A 21,882-nucleotide genomic window follows, 5' to 3' on the forward strand; every position below is an offset into this window, starting at 1 on the left:
CCCGACCCTGCCAATTACATGCAGCATTTAAAAAACTGCTTTAATGAGGTGTAATTTACATACTGTAAATTTCACCCACTTTAAATATACAATTCAGTGATTTTTTTAGTAGGTTTATGAGTTGTGCAACCATCACGAACATCCTTTAGAACATTTTGGTCACCCTAAAAAGGTCCTTCGTGCCCACTTGCAATCAATTCACATTCTACCCCAGCCCCATGGAATCACTAATCTATATTCTGTCTCTCTAGTATGCCATTTCTGGACATTTCATATGGATGGAATCATACAATGTATAGATTTTCTGTGTCTGATTTCTTTCATTTAACATGTTTTGTGGTTCATCTGTGTTTGTAGCATATATTAGCAGTAAATCATTCCTTTTTATTTCTGAATAGTATTCTGTTGTATGGATACACCACATTTTGTTTATCCATTTACAAGTTGATGACCATTTGGGTTGTTTTCACTTTTTGGCTATTATGAATAATGCTTTTAACATTTGCATACAAGTCTTTCTGTGGATGTATGTTTTCATTTCTCTTGGATAGGGTACCTAGGAGTGGAATTGCTGGGTTGTATGATATATTTATTTATTTAAAATTTTTTAATGTTTGGGGTGCCTAGGTGGCTCAGTTAAGCGTCTGACTTCAGGTCAGGTCATGATCTCGCAGTCGGTGAGTTTGAGCCCCGCATTGGGCTCTGTGCTGACAGCTCAGAGCCTGGAGCCTGCTTCAAATTCTGTGTCTTCCTCTCTCTCTCTGCCCCTCCCCCACTCACTCTGTCTCTCAAAAATGAATGTTAAAATTTTTTTTTAAATTTTAATGTTTTATTTTCATTTTTGAGAAAGAGTGTGAGCAGGGGAGGGGCAGAGAAAGGAGACAGAGGATCCGAAGCGGCCTCTGTGTGCTGACAGCAGTAAACCCAATGCAGGGCTCGCATTAACGAACTGCTAGATCATGACCTGAGCAGAAGTCAGATGCTCAACCAACTAACTGAGCCACCCAGGTGCCTCTGATAAATTTATTTTTAACCTCTCAAGAAACTGCCAAATTTTTCTAAGTTGCCCCATTTTACATTTCCACCACTAATGTATAAAGGTTCTAGTTTCTCCACATCCTAACACTGATTATTGTCCTTTTGATTAAATTCATCTCGGTAGGTGTGAATATTATCTCACTGTGATTTTAATTTGCATTTTCCTAATGACTAATATGCTTAATAGACATTTGTAGATCTTACTTGATGAAATGTCTATTCAGATCTTTTGCCTGTATTTATTTATTTTTTGAAATGTTTATTTATTTTTGAGAGAGAGAGAGAGCATGAGCAGGGGAGAGGAGAGAGAGAGAGAGAGAGAGAGAGAGAGAGAGAGAGAGAGAAAATCTCCAGCTGTCAGCACAGAGCTGGATGCGGGGCTTGAACCCATGAACCATGAGATCATGTCCAAGAATCAGATGCTTAACCAACTGAGCCACCCAGGCACCTCTGCCCATTTTTAAATTGTGTAGCCTGTTTTATTGAGTTATAAGATACTCTTAAACATATTCTGGATATAAACCCTTTACCAGATATATGATTTACAATTTTTTTCTCACAGTCTGTGGCCTGTTTTTCATTTTTGTAACTATCTTTTGAAGCATATTTTGCATTTTGATGACATCCAGTTTACCAATTTTTTATTTTTAGATTGTGCTGTACTATGAAGACTGGTAGTGGAGCCCAGTCTCTGTATTTTAGAATAGTGAAGTGTCTGATTTTTTACGAAACAAATGTTTAAACTATAGCTCTCCAATAATAACTCATTTATCCACTCACCTAAGAATGTCAAGTACTGTGCCCATGTTCATAACTCAGATGCTTTCATAGCTGGCTTTTTAAGCTAACATTTGTAAGCTAACAGCTTGCAGACTTTTGTGTGTATTTGTTCCACAGATTAAAAAAAAATTTTAAGTGTGGCTTTTAATTTTGTTTTAAACATTTATTTATTTATTTTGAGAGAGAGAGCATGCAAGCAGGAGAGGGGCAGGTAGAGAGGAAGAGAGAATCCCAAGCAGGCTCTCTGCAGTCAGTGCAGAACCTGACATGGGGCTTGAACCCACGAACCATGAGATCCTGACCTGAGGTGAAATCAAGAGTTGGACGTTTAGTTGACAGAGCCACCCAGGCACCCCTTTTAATGTTTTATTATAGACGGCTCCAAACACATAAAAGTTGACAGACTAGTATAGTAAACTTCTATGTAGCCAAAAAACAGCCTCTGTGGCCACCAATGCTGCTACATGCACACCTGTGGGAAAAACAATTGAGTTAACATTTAATGATCAGATTTCACTTGAAATTTTCCGTTTTTAATGAGTTAATCCAGAACCCAGTATGGGTTCAAAGATTGGCAAGAATAGTATCACCTTTGGGTTCCTTTTACTTCAGTTTACTACCAAACCAGCAAATAAGCTGGCACAGTGCGCAGAGTCAGGGATACAGCTACTTTCCTACTGTCTCAGGGGTGTCTGAAGTTCAAGCGTGACTGCCAGGACTTAGTGCCCTCTATAACCGGAAGGTGGCAGAGTGGCTAAGTCTTTACTCAGCCGGCGCCCAGAGTCACACAAGCACCTCCTTGCTGTGCCAGGTACATAGTCTTATTTCTTGCTGCTTCAGTAGGCTAACAGCAGGCTTCATTTTGAACTTCCACCTTCATTTTCCTTTGATGAAGCAAATGGCATCACTAAGCCTTGTGGTAGCTGAATCTGGCTGCTTCAGTAGAGAGAGATACAGTGGTGATAACAACTTAAGGTTCAGAGATAATGTCTACAAAACTCGAATTGATAATCCTGGTGTAGTACTTTACTCAAATGGAAGTTGTTCTTTTTAATAGTATTCTGGTTATTCAGAGGTTCACAATGAAAATGTTAACAAGTGGTTAGGGGAAAAGAAGGACCAGACCTGAGATTTGTAGAGTGGCTCGGAGTTGAGGGGTTTTAAAAAAGTAATTGCCATCCTTGGCAGTGAGCTCTATACACAGAACAGCACAGCACATGGTTATGATTGTGGACTCTGGAGCTGGACTGCCTAGATTTGAATCCTGTCTCTACCACTTGCAGGCTCTGTGACTTATCTTTTCTGTGGCTGTTGTTTTCTCATCTCTAAAATGGGGATAATAACATACCAACACAACTTGAGTTTTGAGTTAATATAAAACAGCCAGCATAGTATTAGGCATGTATTATTATATAAGTGTTTGCTTTTTATATTTTATGTTTTTTTAAGCTTATATGGTAGGACCATTTCATTCCTGACTACATTGTTTCCTTTGAGTTACCGAAGGTTCCCAGATGGAAATGACACAATTGCTTTCTTGGTTGTTATTGATTCTTCTTGTCAATGCTCTGGAAAACCTATCACAAGTATGGCAACACCAAGCAGTCATGCCAGAAGGAAACAAACTGAGAGTTCATTCTGGTACTTTAAGGGAGCCCTGCAGCAAGATCCTAGGAACTTTGCCATGAACAAGTCTCAGCTGCTCTATCTGCACCTCCTCCTACCACCAACTTTCTTCCTTACCCTCTACCCTGAATTTTTTCTCTCCCTTGTAACTGCTGCTTACTCATGATTTCTCTCTCATTCCTTTGGTGTGCTCATGACCATCACGACTCCAGTGGCCTGTTTTACCTCATTACTTTTCGGCCCAAATTCTCATTGCCAACTAACTCACTTCTGATTTCCCAGTTCAGCTCCCATAGAGTATGAATCTGTGTGGACAGAGCTTTTTGGCTTGACAGCCTCATGGATCAGTGGCTAGTCTGTGGCCTGGTTGCTCAGTTACTTGCCCCATACTAGTTGGTAGGTAGGGGAAGCTGAAGTTAAAAAGCTACAAAGGTTCGACTTCGGCTCAGGTCATGATCTCGCGGTTGGTGGGTTCGAGCCCCGCGTCGGGCTCTGTGCTGACAGCTCAGAGCCTGGAGTCTGTTTCAGATTCTGTGTCTCCCTCTCTTTCTGCCCCTCCCCCGTTCATGCTCTGTCTCTCTCTGTCTCAAAAATAAATAAATGTTAAAAAAAAAATTAAAAAAAAAAAAAAAGCTACAAAGGTTGACAGCCTAGACCTTCCCCTTCAGTAGGAGGTACCGAGGTGAGGTGTCAGGTGTGAATGCCAGGTGTGTGGGCTGCCACAGTAGATAGGGCCCATCCACAGTTCCTAGAGGGTGTGAGGGGAGTTTCCAAATCTTTTCTGTGGGCCCAGCATTGAATATGTAAGCAAATGTCAATTGATAGATTCACGGTGTACCCCAATATACTTTTATAACACCCTTATTTTAAACCTGTAACATTTCACTTTTTTTAAATGTTTATTCATATTTGAGAGAGACAGTGCTTGAGTCGGGGAGGGACAGAAGGAGACAGAAGGAGAAATTGAAGCAGGCTCCAGGCTCCAAGCTGTCAGCACAGAGACCAATGTGGGGCTCGAAATCATGAGCCATGAGATCATGACCTGAGCTGAAGTTGGATGCTCAACTGACTGAGCCAACCAGATGCTCCTCATTTAATATGTAGTATATACAAAGAGCAAGGCTCTGTTTTAAGAGCTTTATATGTATTAACTCATTAAATCCTCATAACGGCTCTGTGAATTTGATATTATTATCCATTCTTTATAGATGAAGCTGAGGGTCCTGCCTCTGCTCACATATTTGCTAAGTCAGGGTTTGGATCCAGGCACTCCTGGCTTCAGACAGCCCTGCATTACACTATCTTTCATAGATAGCCTGACCACACTGAACTTTCCAGAAAAGCACCCCTCTTGGAACTTTGTGTGGTAAAAGGCACAAAGGGGTGGCCCATTCAAATTTATGTGTTTGTTTGTTTCCTACTCTTCATTTAGAATATTGTTAGTTTTTTACATTTTTTTATTTAGACTTTTTTTTTTTTTTTAACAGATAGGACTGAAAAGTGGGAAAAGCATAGACTTTGGAATCATACAATTCTGGATTTGAATGCAGGCTCAAACATCTGTCTAACCTATTGCAAATAATGTTACCTGGGCCACCATGCCCTCATATTGCCTGCCCATGTGAGACATTACTAACTGATTACAATATTGTTTCTTACTGAGCTGAGAATCCTTTTCATGATTGCTCAAGACAGGGGATTTATAGTCAGTGGGAGTTGTTCCAGGAGGTAGACCCTATTTGTAAATCTCTATTCTTTAGGCCCAGATATACAGACTAGCTATCCAAGCCATTTCTTCAGTAGTCCACCTAAACCTGTCTCTGTTTCCTTTGTGACAAATAGGTTTTGGGAAAAGTTGCCTGTGGTGATCCTGAACTTGCGCCTTTATGGGACTCAGAAGGAGGAGAAGTCCAAACCCATTAGCCGTTACCCTGTTCCTTACAAGAAGGACCTGCCTTTTGACATTATAGAGCTCATGTAGGAGGCAGAAAAGGAGGTAAGACCCTCCCTCATGCAGGGAGTCAGCCAGTACAGACTGTGTCAGCCAGAAAGGAAGCCCTGGAACAGGTTGCCCCAGTCTGCCCTAGTGTCCATTGTGGGCAAACCCTTCTTTTGGGGACCAGTTGTGTCCCAATCAGAAGGACATACTTTTTTCCTCTCAGGCTCTCATGTTCTGGGACTCTTCTTTGTCATTCAGTCCTCTGCCCAAACAAACTTCTGAGGTTTGTTTTATAATAGTTTACTTTAGCACTGTAATATGGTGTGGAGATAGAACCACTGACATCCAAGCTAGCTGCTTAAAGTGTGAGCGGTACCTTGCTTCTTCTATAATTACATGTTGAAAAATAAGAAAAATTAAGCAGAAAACTCAAAAATAATAAAAATTATCTGATTCCACCCAGGTAAGCCACTTTTAGCATTTTGATGTGTTGTTTCCCCTTATTTTCTTTGTATAAATATACATGTAACTTTTTAACATTTTAACATTCATGCATTTTTGAGAGAGACAGAGCGTGAGTGGGAAAGGGGCAGAGAGAGAGGGAGACACAGAATCCGAAGAAGGCTCCAGGCTCCAAGCCGTCAGCACAGAGCCCGACATGGGGCTCAAACTCACAAACCACGAGATCATAACCTGAGCTGAATCGGATGCTTAACTGCCTGAGCCACCCAGGTGCCCCACATGTAACTTTTTAAAATACTGAGCCACCAGACGTCCCACATGTAACTTTTAAAAATACTGAGCCACCTAGGTGCCCCGCATATAACTTTTGAAAATGAAATCGTGTTACCATGGACATTTTACAGGTCAAAACATCATTATAATTAGTGGCTGCATAATATAGCATTATATATTAGACATATTTTAATTTATTTCAGCAATCTCCCAATCTTGGACATTTAGAACTTGTAATTTATCTTTTTTTTAACATTCCCAAATTATTTTCTCAGGGTACTTTTGAAAGTTGGTACCTATGTTGCCAAATTATAAGACCCTTCTTTGAGCATAGACATTTGCTATAAGCTTTTGTTTTTCAAACTTGGTGGTAGAACTTAAAGGATTTTTTTCCAAACAAAATCTTGTATGGAAATCCATTATATAAGAAAGATAAAAACCCACCTGCTCTGCAGGGAAAGGTCTGGAGGCCTAGCTTCTCCCTTGGTACCACCTTCACCTGTCCATAACCTCTCCACTTCCCCACCTCTTCCTCAGCCCCTGCCCCTGGCTGATATATATGATTCTTTATATTATGTCTTCTAGCCCATTAATGAGTTGTTAGCATCTGTTATCAGGGTTCTTTGCCCTACAGGTAACAGAAAATCCAGTTCAGTTCATGTAACTATAAGGACAGTTCAGTGTCTCATATAACAGCAGATCCACAGACAGGGTGATTCCTGGGTTGTTTAATCCAGTGGCTAAGTGATACAGCATGATGAGGCTTTTAGCATTTTTTGGTTCTGTCTTCCTCAGTGTGATGACTCTGGGCTCACACTTGTCCCCTCCCAGTCAAAAGATACCTATAGCAGCAGCAAACATTACATCCTTGCACAACTTCTGGAAGGGGTTAGGAGGGTGCCCCCCCTTCCTCATACTCCTTTTGGAGGGAGAAGAAGGTTCCCAGCTAATTTCCCCTCATTTCTTACTGAGCAGGATGGTGTCACATGCCCATTCCTAGACCAGTCACTGAGAAGTAGAATAGAATAATCACAATTGGTTTAGACAAATCAGGATTTACCCACTAGAGTTGGGGAAGGGCTTAACCTTACCGGAAAACCATGGCAATCTGGTATCTGAACAATATGCAGGTTCCGTTGTCAAGGGAGGAGGGAAGAAATGGCTGCTGGGTAGCAGCCAATAGTTGTCTGCTGTAACATCCCATTAGGAAATATACTGAAAACCCAGTGTCAAAATTCCAAGGCTGCCTCTTTTGGTATGGCCTTGGCCAAGTCACTCAACCTCTCTGGGCCTTAGTTTCCTTATCTGTAAACTGGGAATAGTGATACCTGCCTTACCTACCTGACAGAGTTGTGGAGAAGGATGTGTGAAAGAACTTTGCAAAGTACTTTATTGATATTAAGGCTTGTTATTAATTTATTCTTATAAATGAATGAGCATCACCAGCCCCTTGTGAAAAGGTAGGAAATCAGTAAAATGTAAATTCTAAGAAGTGTCTTGGTTTAGTTATAACATTCACAGTCTAAATTTCATAAAATCACTTATCAAAAAAATCACGTATACCTTTAGAGGTAACACTGCAAGTTATAAATATCCTAAGAAGGTATGTGTGGGTTGTACTTTGACACCAAGGCTGTGGCCTTCCTGTGATTGCATCTGGCATTCAGCAGACCGTATGGTGACTACCAGTTACTGATTGCCTATTTTGCTCTTAGTTTTCACTTTATGTTTCCCTGTTTGGTTTTTTTCTTTCCTGCAGACGGGATTTTTATAGAATGTATTTAAAGTAATGTCTCACTGGCCATTGGAATTCAGAGCCTTCTTTGCTTATTACAATGCCATCTGCAACAAGGCAACAGGTAAATAGAAAAACAGTGCTAAATCATTCTTGGATGAGATCCAGATGCCTGCTTGCTAGAGTTCTTCCCATAGAGTTCCAGATCACTGTGGAGCTAGGAAGAGGTTCAGAAAGACTGTAGTTGGTTGAGATATCCTCTAGATTCTGAATCTGGGTTCTGAATGTAACTATATAATTATAGATACAGAATTGAAATAAGTTAGGTGATGACCACAGCTCATCTTTCTTACTTTGGGCTTAAATGTCCTCTGGCTCCATATAGCCCCCTGAATAAAGTTCGGGTACTTGAGCCTGGCAATCGTGGATTTCTTACTTAGGATTCAAGTTAGGTTGCTGTTATCTAGACCCAAAGATACGTTGGTTTAAACGAGGTATTTTCTCTTTCTCACCTAATAGTCCCCATGTGAGCTAAAGGCCAGTGTAGTGTTGTTTACTGTTTGGGATTGCCCCTGCCGACATGCTCATGCTGATTTACCACTGCTACCATCAGAAAGAGAAGGGGCATTTGTGGGTACACATTCCTTTCCTTTAGAGTCATGACATGAAAGTCACATCACTTCTCTTTACATCCCACTGGCTGGAACTTCATCACATCATCACACTCAGCTGCAAGGGAAGCTGTGTAGGCCATGTGCCTGTCTAAAATGAAGAGACTCTTATTGAAGAGGAGACAGTAGGTGCTGGGAGACAGTGTGTCACAATGACTCTCAGTAGCCTGACAGCAGCCTGCCTTCCCAGCCTCCTTTTCCTCAGCCCCTCTATGTTCTGTCGGAATCCAAGTGGGCTACATTTTACTCTGGAGCATTCAAATCTCATGATTTCTCCAGTCTTTACCTTTGTTCACCCTCTGCTATGCCTGTGAGATACCTTTTCTCCTGTCCATGCTTTGTGAAGCTGATCTTTCCTTCAAAGTCCATCTCATCTGCCTTTACTTACAAGAGACTCTTCCTCCTGTTCAACTCCCACAGTGTCCTTCATCTGTCCTTTTCCAATGGCATACAGAGAGCTATCTGCCTTATCTTTCCACAGCTTCTCTGTCCTAGTGGGAAGAGACAGACCCTGTGTTCACATCTGAGTTCTGCCATAGAGGTGCCATAGAGGTTGCACGTGAACTTCAACAAAGTACTTAAATGTCTCAAAGCTTTGGTTTCCTTACTAGTAAAATGGCATTAATACCTACTCTACAGTGCTGGTATGAGGGTGAAATAAGATTACATATGTACCAGAATGGTACCTGGTGCCAAAATGAATTCCCACTTTCTTTGCCTCTCCCTGTCCCCATGGAGTAGGTCCTCTGAGGTTAGGAAGTCTCTTCTTCTCCTTCTCCTTTTAAAGTGTTAGTCCAGTACCTGATGGGCCTCAGAAAATGTTTCTGGAATTTTAGTAATATATTCAACACATATTTTCTGAGTAACCTCTATATGACAGGCACTCCTCTGGGGATACGGTGGTGAGTAAGTCAGAAAAATTTCTAGACTTTCAGACATATTCTAGAGAGGAAAAAAGAATGAACAACTGCACAAAATAAAAGAACAGGTTAACTTCATAAGTGTTAAGTATTACGAAGAAAATAAAATAGGGTAGCTGGTAGCAAGAGACTGGGAATGGATGCACAAGTGAAGGGGTAGGGGAGAAGTCTGTTGCTAAAGTATGGCTGAACCTGTCTCGGTTATCCTAAGCTGCAATCCAGGGCTTCTGAACTGGTCTCTTCTCCTCTCCTCTCCCTCTGTAGGTCAGCTCAGCAGAGTTGACAAGGAATTTATCATTGTGGTGACCAGCCTGGCCAACAGGTGCCCATACATCGTGGTTGTCCACAGTGCCTGGTACAGGATCTCCTCAAAGAACCCAGTGCTCTCTGACCAGGTTGGTGCCCACCTCCCCTATGCCAGTTTCAGGGCTTCTTCATACCTAAGGAAAGGGAAAGATCCATGCCACTATATGGTGCAGGGAATGCCCCCCCGCCTCCCAGCTCTTCTCGTTGCTTGAGTTCCCTTCCAGTCCCATCACTGTGCCCATCTGCTCCTGTGTATGCATGACGTTTGGGACCAGGGGTTAGCTGTGCCCCAACTTTGTGCCAGACCTGGTCCTGGATACATGGCATACATTCTCTCAAATGCACACAGCTCCCCCTCAAAGTTGAGCCTTATTATAACCATTTTATCCTTGAGGTTCAGAGCTGTAACTTAGTATGGGGCATGCAACTAGAAGATGGCAGAGTCCATTTTCAAAGCTTGAGCTCTTTCTGCTACATGATACTGTTTGCATTTGCCAGTGTGAATTTAGTCTAGCCACTAATTATTCCTAATGGGTCCAAAACAGCTTCATACATTTTCATTTATTTCTTGCTTCTGGCCCAAGCCTACGCCTGTCTGCCTTTCATTTCTAGAACTGCCTCCATCTTCTCTTTCCCACCAAGACTGGTTGTGAAATTGGTCTCAATCCCCCAGCCAACAGCTTACTATCTCTTTCATCCAAACTCAGGACCTTTGGGTATCAGAGATCATGCTAATTCTTCCCAGAGAAATGGACCAAGGGTAAAGGCACAGCAAACATGGGTTTTTTGTAAACCAAGCTTACAAAGTCCTACTGATCCCTATAGTGAAACTCCTGATCCTCTGTGCCGGGAAACAGAAACATCTGTTCTCTGTATTTATTCTTCAGGTTGAAGGTCATCAGTCTTCCTACCCCCCAACATACCCTCCTGATCCCACCTTGCAAACTGTTCTTGAAGGGCCTTTGTTGCCATCCTCAAGATCACTTCAGGACAGGTACATCCTCTTCCCTTTGCCCTGCTGAGCGCCTCCTGCCTAGTTGCCAGACTCTTGTTCTTTCAAGATCATTCTCTAGGCATTGCTTCCCTAGTGTCCATAAAGTATGCTGTCACACCATGGTTTGCTGCATTATTCTTCTATTTTTAGGTGTTTAGTAGTTTTCAGTGTTATGCCTGAGAAAGGGCAATGATTATAAGTATAATTTTTGGAATCAAATACACTTGGAGTCAGATCCTAGTTCTGCCACTTTCCAACTGTGTGACCTTGGGGAAGTCAATTTACCTCTCTGAACTTTAGTTTCTTTGCCAATAAAATGGGACGATAATAAAAATACTACTTCCTAGGATTTTTATAAGAAGTAAGATAATATTGGGGGGCCTGGGTGAGTCAGTCAGTTAAGCATCCAACTTTGGCTCAGGTTATGATCTCACAGTTGGGCTCTGCTGACAGCTCAGAGCTTGGAGCCTGCTTTGGATTCTGTGTCTCCCTCTCTCTCTGCCCCTCCCCTGCTCACACTTTGTTTCTCTCTCAAAAATAAACATTAAAAAAGAAGAAGAAATAAGATAATATGAAGCACTGAGCACATTCTTAGCACATAGTAATTGCTAAGTGTCAGTTATTAATTTTGCAAATATTGCATCTTGTTTGGGATTAATTGGAGACAAAGGGATAATAATCTGAGCTTCACTTTACTCATATGAAAAAGTTGGGATTTGGGGTCCTTATGTACTCAGAGTCTCTGAGTCTTGGTTCTGAGATTTTTGATGCCATAGTGTTTAGAGGAGAAAGAGGAGGTGCTTGTAGTTGGAGTGAGCAAAGAAGACTTCTTGGCAGAGGTGGTGCTGAGCCAGAGTTTCAGGTCTGCATTCCACTGGACTTGATCAAGTTTAGCTGGAAAGTTTATTTTGGTCTGACTTTGTCCCTTTACTCTAACCTAGGATTTTTTTCATTTTGTTAGGCCCTTTGTTTTATTGGCTATACTGGGATGAACAGAGATTCTGCTTCTGTGTATTTTCTTGCACGTCTGTGTGAACTGGAGAAAGTCTGATCTCCCTGCTCGGGAAAAGGCAATGCTGGAGTTTGCACTTGCTATTTCCCGAGCTGATGATATAACAGATGACCATTTCAAAATGCTTGAGGTACGAGGCTTCAATTGAGAAGATGCCTGGGATATAGCTTCCATTTCAGCTTTTTTTTTGCCATGTCCAGTTGACTTGCTCATTTTGTCAGTCTTGCCCCCAACAAGTAATTCTATCTGATGGGCAGAACCAATGATGTCAAAGACATCAGGAGTGAACTTACTGCTCCAAAAGTATAACAGCCTAAACAGAAAGATCCATATTTCAGGCACATTGCATTATAACACATCCCTTAGGAAGTAATTTTTTAAAAACATCTAGTCAGTGGATAGGGAAGAAAGTAAATGAATTTGCTCCCGGCCTGCTTAATGAGATAGAGCCTAAGTGTTGGGGGTGTCCAGGGGTGTGTGATACCTGGGCGTAGAGGAAACATTTGTTAATTTCGGAAACCTTTGGAAACCTTTGCCAGTTGTTTCCTTGTGTTGTGATCTAAAAGGAACATCAGGGGAAAGAAGTTCATAGGATGCTTTAGGCATTTCTGATGAACTGGTATCTGTGATGTTGAGCAGTTGGAGTTGAAAATTTTTTAGCACTTGAAAATAGTGTCTAGACCAATAGAAATTGGTCTGTATAGACTAATTTGCAGCCATTTTCCTTGTTAACATGACATGGTTGTATTTAAAGGCTCTCAAAGGCAGTGGGTAAACAGGACAGGCACAGTTAATCTATCTTTAGTAGCTTCTCAGTTAACTTCTTTAGTACCTTCTCAGGTAACTTCCAGTAATTTTTTTTTCTACTTATGAGTTGTAAAATCATGGTCATCTCAACAGAATTGTAGTCCTTATGTAATTTATTCTTATTTTAGGTTTTAGTAAAAATTATTTGGGATAAGTGAGGACTCCCATTTTAAGAAGAAGCGTAAGAAAGAAAAGGAAAAAAGCAAACCCTGGCATTACTGAATGACTTGTTCTGTGTGTTATAGCCACCGTTGCCTTTTTTGGCTATCTTCTCAAGAATCATTCTCATTATCTAACAGAGATAACATACAAACCTACAAAATATTTTCTTCTCATTTGGCTTCTCTAGATTCTCTAAATTGTTAGTGAACATTTCTTAATCAGTTTTGGGACTATAGTGTGTTAATTCTGATTTGCCTGAACTGTGAAATCTGATTATCTTGAGGCAGCACAAAATTTCATTGCAGAACTTATATTTTTCTGTTGGAACTGTATCTTAAATACCTTGGAATATGTAACCTTTTAAAACTGTTCTATTTTACCTATTAAAAAAATTAATAATATTGGTAAATGGTCAGTGTTTTGTAGACCGTAAAATTTTAGCCATTGACCATAACTTAGGGGTCAAGCAGAGGGCCTCTGTTATTTGTTGCAGCCAAATGTTGGGGGTCATTAAGGGACATAATTTATTAATCACAAAATAGACCTTTACCTACCCCTTCTGCTCTGTGTGGGCAACATGGAGAGTATCTCCAGAGGAATGGCTGCTATGATCTCTGAACTCAAGACGCTTGCTTCTTGCCCTGTTTTCAATCACCTCATGGACAGGAGAGCCGAATAACTACTAACTTTCCTGGTTGGAGGACTTGCTGAATGTTCAGCTCTCCAAATCTCATTCCCTTATACTGGAGATCCTTCAGATCTGTCCTCACAGGATAGCTCTTCCTACAAAGATCCTCCAGGTTTATCCTCAGTCATCAAATGTGTGCTTTCTACAACACAGCTCTCAATCAAGAGTTGTCAGTACCTAGAAGAGTTGTCAGTTCTTTTATCTACCTTTCCTTGTACCTCAAGCTTTCTTTTATTGAACTCTCCTTCCCTCCTGAAGAAATACTGCAGTTCCTGTTAACTCTTTTTTACAAAGGAGTAGTATATATTGATCTTTAACAGCAATGGTGAAGGGTCTTGCATCTGTAATGCTGTCTGTGCCCTGGCACATGTAAGCAGGATTGACCACAGGTTCTGTTGCTTGTAAGGTTGATTTGATTCAGGTCTCCAGCTCCAATCAGTGACTCTTGCTGGATATACGCTCCTTCCTGAGGAGAGGAAGACATTGGTCTTGATAAACTCCTGACCTACTGGGCAGTAGCTGGGAGTTAGGCAGATATTCAGGGCACCAGTAGGCCCCCTTTTCCAGGCCCCCGTTTTCCAGGACCTGGGCTTTTAGCGCCAATAGTGAACCTGAGTACTTACTCTTGAGTCCGAGTAGGCAGTACGCCATGCAACTCAGTATGTGGGACCTGCACACAATATGGTAATTTCTTCCCCTTGTGACCTTATCATAAAGTGAGGATAACAGTACATCATCATAGTCCACCCCTTTGGCCATTTAGACCCAGTCATCCCTGGTCACGATGATTGACAACTACAGATTGACTCTGTCGCACGCGGTACCCTGATGCTAACACTGCCCCATATAGCTAGGATCCTGGGCATCCTCATTTGCGCTCAAACACAGCTAGTCGTTCCCAACCACCGTCCCTTCGGGGCTAAAACACCCGCCGTCGGCTGTGTCCCCACTTTCGCGGTCCCCAACGGATGATGGCCAGGAGCAGCACGTGTTTCCCAGCCGGCGGGGTTAGGCCGTCGCACGCCGGAAGTGGCGGTGGGATCGGTGAGGTGTCGGCCGGTGGGGCAGCGGCCCGGGAGTGGGGGGGGGTGGGCGCGTTGGTCATGTTTACCTTCGGGCCCGGTAGTCCGGGAGGGGATGGGACGGCCGGAACCGGGACTGAGGAGCCGGCATCCCATGCGGGGCAGGCAACGGCAGCGGGGCCGCTCCCTTCCCCGCCCGCGCCGCCGCAGCCCGGGGCTGACGCAGCCCCTCCCCCGTCGCCCTCCCGGAGCCCTCGCCGTCCCGGCGTCCCCTCGCTGCCCCCGGCCGCACACGCCGGGGAGCTCGAGCCTCACGCAGCTCTGGACTCCTCTGCAGCTTCCACCCAGGGAGAGCCGTCACCGCCCTCCCCGGCGCGCCGGCGACCCGGGCCCGGCTGCAGGGCGGGGGGCCGGGGCCGCCACGGCCTCGGTGCCCGGCTGTTCGGGTGGCTGAGAGAACGCAGTCTGGGCCGCGGGCTGTTCGTGGACCCGGCGCGGGACAATTTCCGCACCATGACTAATCTCTATGGTTCCATCCATCCCGCGGACTCGGTGTACCTCAGCACCCGTACCCACGGCGCGGTCTTCAACCTCGAGTACTCCCCCGACGGGTAAGCGAGGCCCCTCGGAGGGCGGGTGCCGGCCTCCGCCTGCTTCTGCCTCCCGTTTGCGGGCGCCGGGGGTTCGGGGTCACCGGCCCGCAGGCCCCTTCCCCCGGCACTTTGTGAAGTGCCCTGTGGCTGTTGGAGGTCTCCCCCCAGCCCTTGGAGGTGGGCAGGCCCAGGACTCCTGTGTGCTCCTCGGGACTCGGCGCGGTGGGGCTAGAGCCCGGCCAGAGCCCGGTTCTCTGGTACGCAGTACGTGCCTGGCAGATAACGTGTGCGGTAAAGGCTCCTTGTTTCCCTGTCATCCGGCCTTGCATTTTTCTCCTCGAAGCTTCTGACGAGGGTAGGGAGCCTGCAGGTTCCACGAACTCTGCGCCTGACTTGCCCTGAGGGGACAAGGGTACGTTCCTTGGCTCCGGGAGGATACTAAGACGACGAGGCGGCCGAGTGGTGTCTTATGATGTGGGGCATTTGTGAAGTTCCCAGGCTAGACTGGATGCTTCTGTTAAGGGTATCCAGCCTTTTTCCTGGCAGAGTAAATATTTCATGTTTGGCCTCAGTTTGCTTTGGGTTTTGGGGAATTTTCAAAATAACAGGTATTTTTAAAACTTTGGTGAGTACACAAACGAGTTCAACAAGCAACAAAGGAAAAACTTGACCCACAGTTCTACCCTGAGAGGACATAGTTAATTTAACTCTTACCCGATCAAGGCCTCTGGATTCCTAGTCATTTGCTTAGCTGCTTATTTATTCATTCTCTCATTCAGCAAATATTTGTTGAGCACTTGCTATGTTCCAGATGCAGAAGTTGCGGTGGTGAGCAAAAGCAGCTAATGGGACCACTTTTATTACGCTTGGGACATACTAGTTCAACCACATATTAATGACCATACTAAATAATTCATAATATATATTTATAAATTGGATAAAAGCCTGAGGGAACCTGTTGTATACTAGGGTGTTTGAGGTTTCTGGAAGAAATAACATTTGACCAAGAACAGAAAAATGAGTAGAAGATGAACTAGCCAAGGTAAGATGGGGGAGGGCAGAGACGCATTTCAGATAGAGGAAATGGTATGTTAAAGGACCTATGGTTGGAGGATCAGTTTGTCATGCTAGTGAAGCCGAAAGATGATAGTTTAACAAAGCAAAATCTTTTGCTAAAGAAAAACCTGAAATACGCTAACAAAGGAGAAAAGTAGCAGACTCTGAAATCTCATGGTGAGGAGGCACACCATATTCCATTTCACTGATGTGGGTGCTTCTTCCTAATTATGCTTGATGCTAGGATCTCTGGGGGTTTTTACTAACAGCAGTTGGGTGGAACCTATAGCAATGAATGTGCACCTGAATACAGGGAAGAGAGGGGAAACTATTGCTGAAGTTTATTCACGGAACTGCCTTTCCCCACTCCTCTTTCCATCCAAGCCCTATTCCTAAAGCTCCTCCTAAAATACCAAGAATCTGTTCCTCATAAACATTTGGTTCCTTTCTTCTCCATACCCCAACTTCTTTCTTCCCACCCCCCTACCTATTCTGTCAGGCTTTCAGAAATAGCTGTTTCTACTCTCTGGAAGTGGGATGTTAGGTTCAGGTGACGGGTAGAACCAATTATGAAGGAGTTCCCATTGCCAGTGCTATTAGAATGAGGAATATATTACTGATAGTTATGTTTGAATATGGACAATAGTGTCCCATACGGACATTTTTTTAAAAAGTAGTTAGGTATTCTGATACTTAAAATAATTCAGCACTGTTTAATTTGCAGTTGACATATACTCATTCTAGAAGACCTAGGCAATAAATGAGCAAAAAGAAGCTAAACAGCAGTTATAATTGCAGAGATTGAATGGCTAGCCAAGGAATTTTTTTCTTTGTATATGGTTATCTACCTATTTTAAAAGGTTTTATTTATTTGTTTAAGTAATCTCAACGTGGGGCTCAAACTCAGGACCTCGAGATCAAGAGTCACATGCTCTTCCAACTGAGCCATCCAGGTGCCCCTGTATATGTTTATTTTAATATAAACATGGAGTCATTTTGTTGCCTGCTTTTTTTCATAGTATATTGTGAATTACTTATGTCAATATATTTCTACAGCATTCTTTAAAATTTTTCATTTATTTAAATAAAACCTGTATAAATAAAATTTTTAGATTTATGTCCTCATGATAATTCCCTAGAATGAGCCAAAGGTTATGAAGATTTTGGATACCTATTATCAAATTGCCCTCTGTGAAGATTTTACTAATTCTCATTCCTGTTGCCTGAAATACTCCATTGAAAGTACCTGTCTCTGCATACTGTTGCCAACATTGCACATTGCTGTTCTTTTCTGTGTCAAGGTAATAGGTGAAAATAGTTAAGTGTTTTAATTTTTTAGTATTCTTACTATACTTACTAATATGCTCCAGATTTTCATAGGACTTAAAATAATTTTATAGAAAAATGACATCTGTGTTAAAGGAGATAATTTCTCATAACCCTCAGTTGGATGGGTTAAATCAGCTTACTAGGTACATTGCCACTGTCACTTATAAGGACTTCTTAGTACAGACAAGGAGAGGTGACACAGGAAATAAGAATTAAAATTATGAATTTAATAGAGACCAGACAAGAGAGAATTTGGCACTAAAAAAGAAATGTAAAGGATACATGGAGTAGAGGTAATTTCTAAAGAATTCCAAAAATGTTGTACAATAACACCTCCTAGGATGACATTTTGAAAAATGAAATTTGATGATGTTGATAGATAACAATATGTGTGACTGCTGTAGGGAGAATTAGTGTATTGGAAAACAGAAGTGAAGAAATTATCTAAAATGGAGACAGGAAAGATGCGGAGATTGAAAATATTAAGGAGGTTAGTGACATGTTGCATAGAGAGAAAAGGCATAGTATATATTTGGTAAGCTTCTGAAGAAAATGAGACAGATAATGGGGCAAAAAAACAACAACACCCATTTGAAGAGATAATAGCTGAGAACTTTCCGGAACTGAAGAAAGTCACCAGACCATGATTTAAGATGCCCTGCAGACCCCAAATAGGAATCCTTTCTAGACATACAGGGACTCCAGGACAACAAATGGAAAATCTTAAAAGCTAGAGAAAAAATACCTTCAAAGGATTAATTATGAGAGTGATAGTCAATTAGTCATCAATAATAGTGTAAATCAGGGGCACCTGGATAGCTCAGTCGGTTGAACATCCGACTTAGCTCAGGTCACGATCTCATGGTCCATGAGTTCGAGGCCCGCGTCGGGCTCTGCTGACAGCTGAGAGCCTGGAGCCTGTTTCAGATTCTGTGTCTCCCTCTCTCTCTGCCCCTCCCCTGTTCATGCTCTGTCTCTCTCTCTCTGTCAAAAATAAATAAACAAAAAAAAATATTTAAAATAATAGTGTAAATCAGAGGACAGTGGTGATTATTTTCAGTATGCTGGGGGAAAAAAAATTTCCAATCTAGATGTCTATACCCAATAAAGATGGGGATCTTCATTTTTGTCAAGGACAAAGATGAAGTAAATACATACACAAGCAAAGCTCAGTGAGTTTGCCACCAGACCTTCAATAATGAAGTTTGAAGTTCAAAGAGAAGAGTTTTCAACAGGAAGATCTGAGATGGTAGAAAGAATGAAGAATAAAAAAAGGAAATATGCATGTGAAACTAAATATACCTTCAATTTTGTCTTTTGGAATTAACAAAGATGGAACTAAAATTGAAAAAAAACCAGTAACAAATTAGGAAGGAATGTTCTAAATTTCTTGTTTCCTTGAGGGAGAATTTAACATCATAACTTTAGGTTTTAATGTTTGCATATTAAAATCTGCAAGTTAAACAGTAAAATACAAGAAAGAATATATTATTTCCAGACTAGTAGAGGAAAAAATATGGAATGAGAAAGAAATACTTCAAAAAAAAACAAGAAAGGGAAAAAAAAGTAGAAAAGGTATAATAAATAGAAAGCACAGGGATGCCTGTGTGGCATAGTCGGTTAAGCGTCCGACTTCGTCTCAGGTCATGATCTCACAGTCTGAGTTCGAACCCCACATTGGGCTGTGTGGGACAGCTCAGAGCCTGAAGCCTGCTTTGGATTCTGTGTCTCCTTCTCTTTCTTCTCTTCCCCCACTCATGCTCTGTCTCTCTCTCTCTCAAAAATAAATAAACGTTAAAATTTTTTTTAAAAAGAAGGGGTGCCTGGGTGGCTCAGTCGGTTAAGCATCCAACTTTGGCTCAGGTTATAATCTTGCGGTTCATGAGTTCGAGCACTGCATCGGGCTCTGTGCTGATAGCTCATAGCCTGGAGGCTGCTCTGGATTCTGTGTCTCCCTCGCTCTGCCCTTCTTCTGCTAGCACTCTCTGTCTTAAAAATAAACATTAAAAAAAGAAAGCACAAAGAATGGCTGAAAATAAATCCAAATATTACTAATTATAATAAGTATAATAGTACTTAATATGTTCAAAAGGATAGACAAAAATAAATCAAACACATTCTAAACAAAAGCTAGTGAGCTATATTAATATACAAACTATGCTTTAAGGCAAAATTACTAGAGATGGAGGTCATGCTGATAAAAGCTCAATTCACGTGGAAAATAAAACAGCTCTAAACTTGGATGAGTCTTTTAGGTTTAAAATATATGTATCAAGTTTATCATGAAGAAAGATTTTAATGTACATTATAGTATATACTTCAGCTATGCAGACACAAACATAAGATCAAAACACCACTTAAAATCTTGCTTTAAAGGGCAGTATGCCGTGTCCAGGCCTGATAATCAGTACACATTGGTTCAGCTGTACCAGTTGTAAAAATATTCATATATGTCCATAGTGGTTGAATAGTTACTGCCCCAAGCCCATTGAGTACCTTCCATGGGACCTCCTAGAATAACCCATTATATAACAACTACAGAGTTAAGAGCTGGCACAGCAAGCTACCAACAAGCATCTCACTGGAGAGCTGCAGCATCAGTTCAAAGTGCTCCTTATCCATGCCAGATACCCTTCCCCACACAAAAAAAATCCATAGGCAAATGCCCAGTGACCGTTTAGCTTCCCTTAGTGTGGGGCTGCCTGCCTTTCTCAGGCACTTTCCCAGCCATTCTCACATAGTCATTTGTGAGAACTGCAGCCTCCGGGGAGATCCAGAGATGAACAAGTCAGTCAGACAAGAGTACTAGCACTACTGCAGGCACCATCCAGACATATTAACTCTCTTGGCATAGTGTGCACTCCATGACAGAACAGAATCCACAGCAGATGAATGAGGCCTCTAGGGATGGTTTATGGATGTCATTACTCCAGGGATGCAGATCCCTAATTTTATTCCTACTGAATTTCACCATTATTTAGTGGGCTAAGTTTGCTAAAATCCACTGAATACCTGCCTACCATGGGCATCAGTAAACACTCATTTTATTAATGAAACTGACCACCAACATAAATCTCAGGAACATTTAACTGAGGAAACTGAGAAGCAGAAAGGTCATTAAACAAAGGATTTGTATCCTGGCTTATTATGCTTTTAACTGCTATATTATATTGTCATCTGGACTAAAGGATTATAATTAAACATGATATATCAACAGATTCTTTTTGTGGCTTAGTTATTAACATAATTGTATACATATTTAATACACAAAATTAACAACAAGCATAAGTGCTAAAAATTTTTAATATACTTCAGCAAAAGCTAAAAAGAGGATGTAGCCCGATAATTCTGTTGATGTTAAGTAATTTTTTTATTACTTATGAAGATTACAAGTTACTTAATGACTACCTATTTAATGTGGACATTTTTGGAGGGGCTTTATGTAATTCTTTATGCCAATTCATGGTGCAGACAACGGCATCTGGGTCAAAGAAAAGATTATGGCTAATATTTCCAAAAATTAACAAATAATGGAAATTACTAGAATAATATGACAAACAACTTAATTAGAACTATCACTTGGGAAGAGTTTTTATAATTTATAGGTTAGTTTATGTTTAAAATGTTGAAAAATTTTTATTCATGTTTATATTACTATTGAATGTTTAACATTTTTAAATATCACACTTGGCTATATGTAACAGCTGCCTCCTGCATTTTTTTTTCCCAAACACACAAGGAAAATTTATAAAATTTTCACTTACAAGGCCACATTTTAAAAGATTATCAAAGAAGTTACAGTATATCAGTACAGTGTGATCACTAGAAATCAATAACAAAAAGATAACTAGGAAAACCTCAAGTGTTTTCAAGTGAAGAAACATTTATAAGTAGCATATGGGCCAAAAAAGAAATGATAGTGGACGTTAGAAATATTTAGCACTGAATGATAAAGAAAGTACCACATCTCAAAACTTGTAAGATACAAGTAAAACAGTACTTACTAGGAAAATAATAGTCATTAATAAACTGGAAAGGAAGACAAGTAAAAATGAGCTAAGTATCTATCTCAAGAAAGAATAGTGAAATTATGTGCAAATAATAGCAAAGTAAGCAAAGAAAGGAGAAGGAAGGAAATAGAGTAACAGAGTGGAACTGGTGAACTTTTTAAAATTCAGTAGAAATACTCACCAGAGAAAATCTTATCTTTGAAAAGACAAATAAAAATGAAAAACACTCATATCGATTAAGAGAATGCCCAAGCAAACAATATTCAGAATGAAAAGGGGTGACATAACTTCAGATGCAAGAGGTAGAGATTATAGCTTTCCAGAAGAAGTAGAGTAGGTGGTTTGGCCCAACCCTTCAACAGAGAATAATTAGAAAAGCTAGAAAAAATATAAATATTTAATGTAAGATATAAAAATTTGTGTTTGAAGGAATTAGAGAAATAAGGTAATAAGTAAATT

General features: G+C 41.3%; 1 protein-coding gene and 1 long non-coding RNA gene across 5 annotated transcripts in view; one reads left to right on the forward strand and one right to left on the reverse strand.

The window, feature by feature from the left end:
* DCAF10 (DDB1 and CUL4 associated factor 10) overlaps positions 1-21,882 on the forward strand; it is a 64,392-nt gene that overhangs the window by 7,619 nt on the left and 34,891 nt on the right. For 2 of the 4 annotated variants that reach the window (XM_042965259.1, XM_042965260.1), the window contains exons 2-5: positions 5,287-5,440; positions 7,878-7,977; positions 9,709-9,839; positions 10,638-10,744. In XM_042965259.1, the coding sequence (XP_042821193.1) occupies positions 7,908-7,977; positions 9,709-9,839; positions 10,638-10,744 (308 nt within the window). In that variant the 5' untranslated portion in view covers positions 5,287-5,440; positions 7,878-7,907. Of the gene's footprint in view, positions 1-5,286; positions 5,441-7,877; positions 7,978-9,708; positions 9,840-10,637; positions 10,745-14,381; positions 15,047-21,882 lie in introns of those variants that run through there. The other 2 variants (XM_042965258.1, XM_042965257.1) reach the window with 2 other exon arrangements.
* LOC122233282 lies at positions 13,694-14,613 on the reverse strand. The gene is made up of 2 exons (XR_006210830.1): positions 14,525-14,613; positions 13,694-13,879 (listed from the first exon to the last, which is right to left on the reverse strand). It is a non-coding gene; the product is annotated as an uncharacterized LOC122233282 (long non-coding RNA).

Source organism: Panthera tigris, chromosome D4, assembly GCF_018350195.1.
Source record: "Panthera tigris isolate Pti1 chromosome D4, P.tigris_Pti1_mat1.1, whole genome shotgun sequence".
Classification (NCBI taxonomy): domain Eukaryota; kingdom Metazoa; phylum Chordata; class Mammalia; order Carnivora; family Felidae; genus Panthera; species Panthera tigris.